The 10,838-nt window shown below is 34.8% G+C and overlaps 1 protein-coding gene across 2 annotated transcripts; it reads left to right on the top strand.

Annotated features, from left to right (window-relative positions):
* Positions 1-345: 345 nt before the first annotated feature.
* On the top strand, positions 346-10,257 carry LOC111999160 (DNA polymerase eta). 2 transcript variants are annotated; one of them, XM_024031278.2, is made up of 16 exons: positions 346-539; positions 2,279-2,399; positions 2,488-2,599; positions 2,699-2,869; positions 3,631-3,795; positions 3,913-4,016; positions 4,481-4,600; positions 5,083-5,206; positions 5,989-6,102; positions 6,183-6,398; positions 6,759-6,867; positions 6,940-7,070; positions 7,385-7,457; positions 7,550-7,680; positions 9,420-9,531; positions 9,615-10,257. In XM_024031278.2, exons 1-16 carry the CDS (start codon positions 464-466, stop codon positions 9,905-9,907), a joined length of 2,172 nt encoding a protein of 723 aa, XP_023887046.1. In that variant the 5' UTR covers positions 346-463; the 3' UTR covers positions 9,908-10,257. The 2 variants fall into 2 exon arrangements, with proteins under 2 accessions (XP_023887046.1, XP_065638534.1); XM_065782462.1 differs by lacking the exon at positions 346-539 and having other exon boundaries at positions 2,277-2,389.
* Positions 10,258-10,838: the final 581 nt, after the last annotated feature.

Genomic DNA, 10,838 nt, shown 5'->3' with positions numbered 1-10,838 from the left:
AAATAACAATTTTTAAAGAAATATAATTGTATGAATAAAATATTTCCTAAAATAAATGTTAAGTTTCATTCTAATGTTATAACTCATAACCAAACTAATGAAGAGGTTTAGTTATTACATTGCAACACATTTTATTCCTAATAATAAAGATTACAATTCCAGTCGTAATCTCTATTCAGTGTACCAAACATATCCAAGAGTCTAAAAAGGAAAGAGTTCAAATTAAAGAGTAAACAGCATATTGTAATTATCTTAAAAAAAAAAAAAAAAAATGAAAGAAGAAGAAGAAGATGATGTGGGTAACGCAACCCACAACTATTAAAACTAAAAAATATCATATGTTTGTACTAAATTAAATCATTAATTACGCCGAACCCAGAACAAACTTTTTTCTCCACGCTGGAAGTTGTCAAGTGTCGCTTGCTCTTCTGAATTTGGGTTTGGAGGGAAAGAAAGAAACGAAATGCCAGTGGCCAAACCCGAATCATCTGATGCCAGAGTCATCGCTCACATCGACATGGACTGCTTCTACGTTCAAGGTTTCTGACTCTCTGTCTCTATTTCTCTCAATTTTTTTTTTTTTTTTTGATATAAAATGATGTCCTTTGTTAGAGAGGATGAGAACATTGGCTTTCACGCTTTATGGTTCTGACTTCTGAGCAGAATTGATGGTGAAAAGATGTTCTTGTCCATTTGAATTTTGATCTCACTTCAAATTGAGATGTTGTACTTACTTAAGACCTTCTCTTGATGTTTCCATTTAGAAGATGAAGCAGTACTATTACTCGATTCTTGGTATAAACGCATGTACATGGAGTCAAGGACATGCTATGGCACACAAAATTAGGATTTATACCGCAAAAATTAGGAGAAAACTTCTTGTACTCTTTCGTAACAACAACATGGCTTAAACATGTATAAACAGGGTTGATATGTGCCAGTTCATGGTTATACATAGGAAAGAATTACACTGTGAAAAGAAAAAAAAAAGATTTTTACCCCAATGTGTTTTAATTACCGGGTTGATTATCACTCATATCCAAAATCTAATAATAGTAGTTTAACAACCACAATGATAAAGCAATCACAAATATTTCACCACAATTCAAAAGCAGTAGAATAAAAATTAAAGCAATACAAGGATTTGATGAAGAAATGGAAACTTTTGAAGAACTTTTAAATAGAAAAACCACTTCAAGGGTAACCTAGCCCAATGAAATCCACTATAGAAGAAGCTTGTTACTACTTACTACATGCTAACAAAACTTTGTAGACAGACTCTATGTGTAAGTGTAACCAAGCAAACCACCTGTTCGCTCCTACCACAGCATCTCTAGAACTCTGGAATTCTTCTACATGATCTCCACCATGAACGAATTATCTATGCCAACCCAGAAATCTGGTAGATCAGTGAACTCACTGGCAAAGGGTGACAATTTTTTTTGGTTTCATTGGAGTCATTTCAGGCTCACAAATTTGGTTCTCAAGATTGAACAACACGGGAGGATTTTAGTTTATGCTCAAGAAAAAAGGCTTACTTAGATCTTTTTTGTATGCTAGATTTCTTATCTTAAAAATCATGCCTCAAAGGGTATTTAAAGGTAGGTTAATAATCGTCTTTGATCAGTCTTCGAGTAGAATTAGGACTTCTGGTTCCATAATCTCACTCAAGTGAGGGTCACTCAACTTTTGCTTAACTTAATTCTTGCTTGAGTGAGTCCTGATTTTGTTCAAATGAGCCTTGATATTTTTAACTCTTTGAAGCAGCTTCTTCTCAGTCTGTTACCAAACATAATAACACTAAATACAACCCTCTTGACTCATGATTTGTCACCTGGAAGTTGCCAATATTAATCCTAATTTATAGCAAAAGGCTCTTTTACTTGTGAAGATGAGGTGTTCAGCATGATATCTGTTGATATCAAACTATAGTCAAATGATAGTTGAGTGATTTTGTTTGTAATTCATTAGAGGATTGTTGTGCGAACACCCTGTTTATATGACAGATCTCCTCTGTGTGTGTGTGTGTCTATATATATAAAGCAATACAAGGATTTGGTGACCGGCTTTGGATGTTAAAAGAGATGACTGCATAGATTAGAGCAAGTTAATAGAGAGTGTAAAGGAAAATGCTTGGAAGTTTAAGCTGAAAAGTTCACTGTAGGTTTTGGTCATGCAATCCATGGACGTTCTCTTCTGGTTATCTCCCATGAGCTGTGACTTGGAATCCTGGTCTTACACTCTTACTGCAGCTTACTTTATATGTTGTTCTTTACAGTGGAGCAGCGGAAGCAGCCTGATTTAAGGGGTTTGCCAACTGCTGTGGTACAATATAATTCCTGGAAAGGTGGAGGCTTGATTGCTGTTAGCTATGAGGCCCGTAAACATGGTGTGAAGCGGTACAGAAATGTTTTTCCTTAATTTCTAAATACCTTTTCATGAATAAACAATTTTTTAGACTATAATAATCTAATGAATGATTATCAGATCAATGCGAGGTGATGAAGCAAAGCAAGTTTGCCCGGAAATTCAGCTGGTTCAAGTCCCAGTGGCTCGGGGTAAAGCTGATCTCAACACGTACCGCAGTGCAGGTTCAGAGGTTAGTGTATTTATGACACATTATGAATGGCTTTAAATGTCATTGCTGGTAATACTATTTGATAATTGAAGTTATGGTGGCTTTTAATCAAAACTTCAGGTGGTTTCTATTCTTGCAAGGAAGGGTCGATGTGAGAGAGCTTCTATTGATGAAGTGTATCTTGACCTAACTGATGCAGCCGAAACAATGTTAGCAGAAACTCCTCCAGAGAGCTTGGAAGTAATTAATGAGGAAGCTATTAAGTCACATGTTTTGGGGCTTAATAATGAGGTTAGAGACAGTGCATTCAATCTCCTGATCGTTAGATTTTCTTAAACCTAAGACAATAAAATTTAATTTTATGACTAATGGTCAATGTTGATGATGCAAAGATGTTGAAATATTAAGCTCTCTGCATTATTTGTTATTTTAACAAACTTTTATCTGGTAGGTCCCTATTTACAAATGGAATTTGTGCTCTGCTTGTATTTTTTTATGGATATAGATGCATATTGAATAGAGCGTCATTGTTGAATTCACAAAGTTTATTTGGAATTTTGGATCGTAGTGTGAAACACAAAAACAGAAATATTAATTGCTATTACTGCAAATTTGTTTTTGGGAAGAAAAGAGAGAAAAAGAGAGCCAGGGGGGGGGGGTTGTTGTATTATTAGTCTGCATTTCGTGATCCAAACCCATAACATGGATGTAGATACATGGCTGACCATTTTAACAATATCCCTGAATCTAAATCCTTATTATGGGTTTGAGCTGTGACAATGCAGATTCTGGATTCCTGCTTTGGGTGGACATAATAAGGCATGGCCTTTGGGAATGATGTAATGGTGGACTCTCCCCAGAGGCTAAATCTTAAGTGTTATCTCACAAGAATTTATTTGTTATAATAATATTTAAAAAGTATCATATGAAGGTTCTTTCATATGCAGATACATATTTTAATATTTCATCTAGATGGTAGGGCTGAATCAGTTAGTCATGAACTTGCTGGTTTTGTGTTGGCAACAATTATACTGAAATTGGTTCAAATTCAGGATGGAATTGATGCCAAAGAGAATGTGAGAGAGTGGCTTAGTAGTAGTGATGCGGATCATCGTGATAAGCTTTTAGCTTGTGGGGCCCTTATTGTTGCAGAACTTAGGATGCAAGTGTTGAAGGAGACTGAGTTTACATGTTCTGCTGGTATAGCTCATAATAAGGTAGGTAGCAGTCCTTATTTTTACTATGTTATTTTACTGAGCATCATACCCCATTAAGGCACTTCACTTCATAACTAGGCTTTTTTGTCATCAGCTTATCTATAACTTTGATAGCAGATGCTGGCCAAACTTGCAAGTGGTATGAATAAACCTGCACAACAAACTGTTGTGCCCTTCTCCTCTGTGAAAGGATTACTGGAGTCCTTGCCAATCAAGAAAATGTGAGTTTTTGTTTTGATTCTTAGACTCCTATATTGCATTATAAATTTGAGTTAAAATGTTATGTCCATTAGGTGAGTGCCATGTTTTGCTACTTGGATAGCTTCAAAAAAGAAAGAAAATTTGATCTTATGGTATTATTCATGGACAATGTTTTCCTCCAAACTAGGTTGAAGGAATTTCCTCCAACCCATTATGTGGCGGTTTATAAGACTATCCACATGTATTGAATCACATGATTCGCTAAATCATTTAAAATGAAATGACTTTTAAGTAGTTCATATGACTAAAAGTACACATGGATAGAATGGGTTGGAGGAACATTCTTCCAAACCAGTTTGGAGGGAAATTTTGCCCATTATTTCTTTGTTTTGTTTTCTTCTTATGGTTCAAATCTCAAACGATTGCTGCTGGTAAGGTTTTCTGAATTGTGATGCCTAAATGTTGAAGCAAACTTGGTTTGCAGGAAACAGCTTGGAGGAAAGCTTGGGACTTCTTTACAAAGTGACTTAGGTGTGAACACTGTTGGAGACCTGTTGCGGTTTTCAGAAGAGAAGCTACAAGAGTGTTATGGTGTCAATACTGGGTCACTACCTCTCCTTTTTAATATTCTCTGAATGTTTTGAACCTATAGATCATGAGCAACTTATTTTATTTATCATTACTATATGTATCTTACTATCTTAGAAGGTTTGTCCTGTAAAATACACAATTTTCTTGAAATAATTTACATACATCTCAATAGTTTCTTCCAAATTTGACTAAAATTTGGTGACTTCCCCCAGCTGTAATGGTTGTTTTCTTATTATTTTTTCAGTTATCTCCGAATATTGTTGTTGCTTTCTTTTTGTTTTCTTTCTTTTTTTCAAAATTTATTATGCTTTATCCAATTTGACTATGATATTTTTTTATCAAAAATAAAAAATAAAAAATAAAAAAAAAATATTTCCCTATGCTGAATAGTTTCTGGAGAAAGGCCCTTTGTCAATTTCAGTTATCCATCAGCTTGTTTATCCAACAATTACGCAAATGTACCTCCTAATATCTATTTTTTTACATGGATTCCAGTACTTGGTTATGGAATATTGCAAGGGGAATCAGTGGGGAAGAAGTTCAGGGACGCCTTCTTCCCAAGAGTCATGGTTCTGGGAAGACATTTCCTGGCCCTCGGGCCCTGAAGACAATTGATTCTGTAAGAAGTATTCTGTTAACCGGATGAATACCCTCTGTTTATTATACTGTATGATCTTACCATCCCTCATCATCTGTCATTAAAATGATATTGATGGAGGCATTAATGTCATTAAAATGACATTGATGGAGGCATTAATATCATTTGAAGTCACGTTACCAACTCTATGGTATACTCCCACTTTATTGTTCATTTAGTGAGGCATAATGGTTGGACAATGCATGCCAGATATGGGCCATGTGGTTTGGTATGTTTTATATATTTTTTGCATAACAAATATATCATCCTGGATTCTATAAGACATCTTAAGTGTTGAAAAGCATAACAAATATATCATCCTGGATTCTATAAGACATCTAAAGACATCTTGTGTTTGTAATAGTTTTCAGTATTATTTGAGCCTTGTCACATTAGATGATAAGATGTATCAGTTTTTTTCTTTCTTTCTTTTTTTGTGTGGTAAGTTTAATATGATCAAATGGTTTTGCATGCAACAAAGAACCAGTGCTATTATAGATTGTTAGAGGGGACAACCAATTGATAAAAACTTACTGGATTTAGTAACTATAAATGGCACTACCCGTTTTTCGTACATGATTGGTCTGAAAGGGCAAGAGAGAATTTAAATAGATAATGTTAATTTTTTTTTATCTACATTTTTCTGACTTCTAGTCCTGCTATGTTCTTGTTTCTACAAAACGTTTCTTGAAATGCTTACGTCCCTCATGCTGAAGTTCATCTCAGCAAATAATTTTTACTCAATTTGGTGGCTCTTCCTCCAGGTTCAACACTGGCTCAATGAACTTTGTGAAGAACTGAGTGAACGCCTTCGCTCTGACTTGGACCAAAATAAACGGATTGCTCACACATTGACTTTGCATGCTAGAGCATACAAGGTTCCTATTTTTCCTTCAATCATTTTGGATTTATACATTTTATTTATACTCACTTATCCTTCAATTTAAGTATCCTGCAGTTAGGTGACTCAGATTCACACAAGAAGTTCCCTTCCAAGTCTTGTCCCCTAAGGTATGGGACTATCAAGATTCAAGAAGATGCCATGAACCTATTTCAAGCTGGATTACGCGATTATATGGGCACTTACAAATCTAAAACTCAAGGAAGTCAATACAGTGGTTGGGGAATAACAGGCCTTTCTGTTTCGGCAAGTAAAATTTTGGACACACCATCTGTAAGTTTTACTTGACTCTTATCGTGTTATGAGTCTTATGTCTTTTACAGACTTGGACTTATAATCTCTGGGTCTCTTCTTCTTTTCGTCCCCCCCTTCCCCCCCCCCCAAATATGTCCAACAAAATATGTGTTTAGCATATGCAATGTTGTTATCCACAGGGTAGGTGCTTCTCTCTCTCTCTCTCCCCCTCTTTTGGAGAGGGGGTGGGGAGGTGTAGTAATTAAGAAGTATTTTATTATAGCAGTTTCAAAATGAATTAATCAATAAGCTGCTTAAATAAATTTTAGGCTCATCTAATTCTTCAATCTTAGACTTGCTGGTCCTTGACTTTAATTTTGATTCCTATATGTTTGCTAGGGAACATGTTCAATCATGAAATACTTTCATGGCCAGTGCCCACCCTGCTCTTCATCAGAGAAATCACAGGATAACCTCATACAAGATGCTGCACCATTGTCACCTTCAGGTATTTCCAGTCTCAAATGCACTTCTTGTTCACTCTTGGTTTTCTAATATTCTCATGGCTGTTGTTTGTTAGAAAGTGAAAGCTATTCAGGGTTGAATTTAACTGAGCCACAGATTGTGTTCCCTGGAGAAGAAAAGGAGATCAAGCATGCTATCCCTAGTCTGGATCATCAGGAAGACAAAAGTAAAACGTGGAAAGACCAGGTTTTGCTATATGCAGATTCATTATTTTGTTAACTGAAATTCTGCTTTCATGATCATTAATATATTATACAAGAATGTAGTGTTTAAACTTTTGAAATGTTTGTACACCAGTATTGCATATCTAGCATGGGTGGTTAGATTTTAGATGGCTTTAACATCTTGTATGGAGTTTGGGCAGAAATCTAACCTTTCTTCTTAGTGTGTGGCTTGTGCTGTTAATGAACCAAGATATGGGTCTTGATTCTCGAATGACAAATTTAGGCAAATGCTTCTTGTGGAGAATTGGTCCAATCATGAGATTTTTTCATGTGCAGGATCCATCATGTTTGTCATCACAACAGATGCAAAATAGTATTGCCCAAGAAACTTCACCGTTGTTGCCTTCAGGTAGTTTCTTGTGCAGTTTAGCGCTTTTTGTTCCCTCATTTTCCTCTTTAATTTTCCCTACCACATCATACTAAAGACAGGTGTTTTTCTAGGAAGTGAAAGCTGTTTGGGGATGAGTCAAAGTAAGCAACAAAGAGAATTCCCCACAGAAGAATCTAGGATTAAATATGCCATGCCTAGTTTGGATCGAGGTTTGCAGAAAAGAAAAACATCAAAAGATAAGGTCTGTAAGTGCAGTTACTTTAGCTCTTCGCTAAGATTGCACTGCTAACTGTGTCACTATGACAATCCTATCATAAGGACACCCATTATTCAATATTTTTGCAGGTTGAGAAAATCTGACTTCATTTATAAATAAAAAATTGAACAACATATGTTAAACAATCAGGATATTTAAGTAGATCACATCCTTGTTTGGATAGTAATTTGTTGGACAAAACTATATTAATCATTTGGCCTAGCTCTGGTGCCCTCGTCATTATTCAGTTTTTCAAACTGCCTACCTGTGTACTTGGGAGTACAAATTTGCTAAAGTTCTTTGTGTTTTTACCACATTGGTGAAATTCTCTTTCATGGGTACATAAACTCTTCTTCTCTATCTTTTAATTCTAGTTTACATGGCTTATACCATTTGCTTCAACATTTTCTTTTGTCCTATAGAAGCCCTTTTTATAGAATTTAGGTTCTATTGTTCCACTTGATAGCAACTTTTATCATCTGTTGGAATGCACATATTTGAATATATCATATATGTTACTTCCGCAATCATCCTGCTTTTGTGATGTGGTGAGGAGAACTTAGATCTAGTGTAAGAAAAGGGATTAAGAAGAAATTATCTGAAATTTCACGAAATAGTTAAAATAAAAAAGCTGAAAAGGCTGTCTACGATTACTCAAAAGAGGCTATTTATGATGGACAAAACTTAAGTACAGTACTTAAATGTTGTTCCTTAGATTCCTCTCTTAAAATTCAGCCATGAGTCTTTTTTCTCATGGGATGAAAGTGTATTTTTAATTAAGTACTGCCACATGACTGAATTTTAAGAGGAGAACTTAAAAAACAGCACCTAAGTACTATGCATAAGTTTTACCCTTTTTTTTTTTGTTTTTTTGATGGGAAGTTTTACCCATTTAAAATAGCCTTTAGTAACCCTAGAATCCTAGCTCTTCATCTTACATAAAACAATTAAATTATATCATCCAACTTCATTAAAAGTCACGTGACCTATTAAATACTAGAGACATAATATATAAGTTAAATGTAATATTGAGAAATAATGACAATGGACTAATGGGCTTCTTTCTCTTCACTGGGCTGAAATTCTCCTGCATCGTTTTGAGCTATTCTATACCTTTTATGTTCCCAAATCTACTGAGGGCATGAGCCAATCACAACTTAATTTTACATATAATTGTGGGAAATTCTGCTAAGAAAGTGAAAGTTATGGTAAAACCTATGGAAGTATGATTGTTCTTAATGTTTAACTTAATTTGGAGTAAAAGTTTAGATTATGATGTGAAAATTTTTAGGATAATTTGGATATGGGACTGAAATATTTAAAGAAATTTGAGTTAAAACCTGGCCGTTGAGATCTGGGCAATAAGAAATTTGGAAAATACAATTTGAATTCAGGCCCAACGATTCATTAATAACCAATAATGGTCATATCTTTGCAGATATGTCATTGTAATAAACTAATTTTGTTACCAGAAAAAATTGAGGAAGGGTACAAATCAAGTATGTGGGAATTATTCAAAAGTGACCACTATCTAACTACAAATGGAAATTTAAAATTCAAAAACGTGGGTAAGCTGCCTAAATCTTTCACCCAGTCAAAAGTTGATCTCAGAACCATAACGGCAAAAGAAATAGAATTTTTATTCTGCTCAGTCCTTTCAGTGCTGATTAACATATGGCTCTCAGAAAGTTATGTTAATTTGTTTCTTAAATATGTTGTGGCAGGGAACGAGTTCAATCCGGAGGTTCTTTAAGACTTGTGATCCCAGTTCTTTTAGGAAGCAGGAGCATGTTGAAGCCATCCAACTCCAAGATGTTCAAGCAGCAGAATCTGTTGGTAATTTTCAAATCCAACTTTTGGATTTTCCATTTATGCCAATTCCTTGTGGTACTCTCTCTAAAATTTGAAGTATATTTCAGGTTTTCAATCTACAAGTAGTATCTGTTCAGAACCAAATCAAACTGAGCTGCCTAAAGAAAGTATTCCTGAACAAACTGGGACAAACAGTGGTTGTTCTACATCAGCTCATATTGAACAACAAAGTGAATCATGGCGTTACAAAGTTGATGAGATAGACCCCTCTGTGGTTAACGAGTTACCACCAGAAATCCAGGAAGAAGTTCAGGCTTGGCTCAGGCCTCATAAGCGGCCAAATGTGGTTAAAAGGGGTTCCAGTATTGCTCATTATTTCTTGCCAGCCAAAAATAGGTAATTGTACCAATGGTGCTGTACTGTATATTGGAAGGTGTTATCCTTCGTGCTCATGAAACAAAATTCTGCTTGATTTTATTGATTTATATAGCATAGAGAAAATTCACCCAGATTTAGGCTTAGGAAACCCAAAATCACCATGCATTCAAGGCTAGTCCAGAAGTTCTTTGTGTGTACATATGCGATTTTATCCTTCTTTCTATGAATTGTATGGAAGCAGGCTAGAATGCCAGTCATTTCTGTATGTTAGAGAGTCTAGAAAATTAGTGATTTTCTGAAAATTGATAATGATGGAATGGTGTCTGTAAATATTTTTTATTAATTTATAATGATAATTATGCTTTATGGCTATTGCCCATGAGCTTTTTTTTTTTTTTTTTTTTTTTTTGTGTTTTGGGGGGGGGGGGGGGGGGTGTTATAGGGGGAGTAAATTTTTGAGAATTTAAAGTTTCGACCCAATTTATTCTCTAGAATGATTAGGGAAATGTGGGTTAGCTTTTTCATGGTTTGGTACTATCCCCATCCTTTTTTTTTTTTGGGTGAGGGTGTGTTTTTCAAGTTTAAAGTTTCACTAGGTTGAAACAAGTCCATGTGCTTTTAAATGGTTTGTTCTAACATGTTTACAATAAATTTAACCGAGTATTAAATTTTTTTATAATTGGTAAGAAGAAATATTGTGATTAGTGTATAATAGTTTGCACAAAAATGCGTGTATTTTTTTCTTAGTGAATGAGAATCTAAAACTGTGACATGGTTTTGGTTGATAAACTATAACCATATTATTGCTTTGATTTTAGTTCAAGAGTGCAAGTGTCTCATACGGGTAGTGGCGGAGTCAGGATTTTAGTTCAAAGGGAGCAAAATTGAAAGACTAGATTGAAAGTAAAATTAATCTAAATATTACTAATCAATATAAATAACAAAATAGATAA

This window comes from Quercus suber, unplaced genomic scaffold (genome assembly GCF_002906115.3).
Source record: "Quercus suber isolate HL8 unplaced genomic scaffold, Cork oak 2.0 scaffold_303, whole genome shotgun sequence".
Lineage (NCBI taxonomy): Eukaryota > Viridiplantae > Streptophyta > Magnoliopsida > Fagales > Fagaceae > Quercus > Quercus suber.
The sequence above is the reverse complement of the archived record's forward strand: the minus strand, read 5'-3'. Positions and strand labels throughout refer to the sequence as shown.

Bases quoted from the DNA above. Each gene is read 5' to 3' on its own strand.
- LOC111999160 (XM_024031278.2), top strand. From the start codon at position 464: ATGCCAGTGGCCAAACCCGAATCATCTGATGCCAGAGTCATCGCTCAC. The intron at 6,103-6,182 runs GTTCCTATTTTT...AGTATCCTGCAG, and splicing joins TGCATGCTAGAGCATACAAG to TTAGGTGACTCAGATTCACA. The intron at 9,532-9,614 runs GTAATTTTCAAA...AGTATATTTCAG, and splicing joins TCAAGCAGCAGAATCTGTTG to GTTTTCAATCTACAAGTAGT.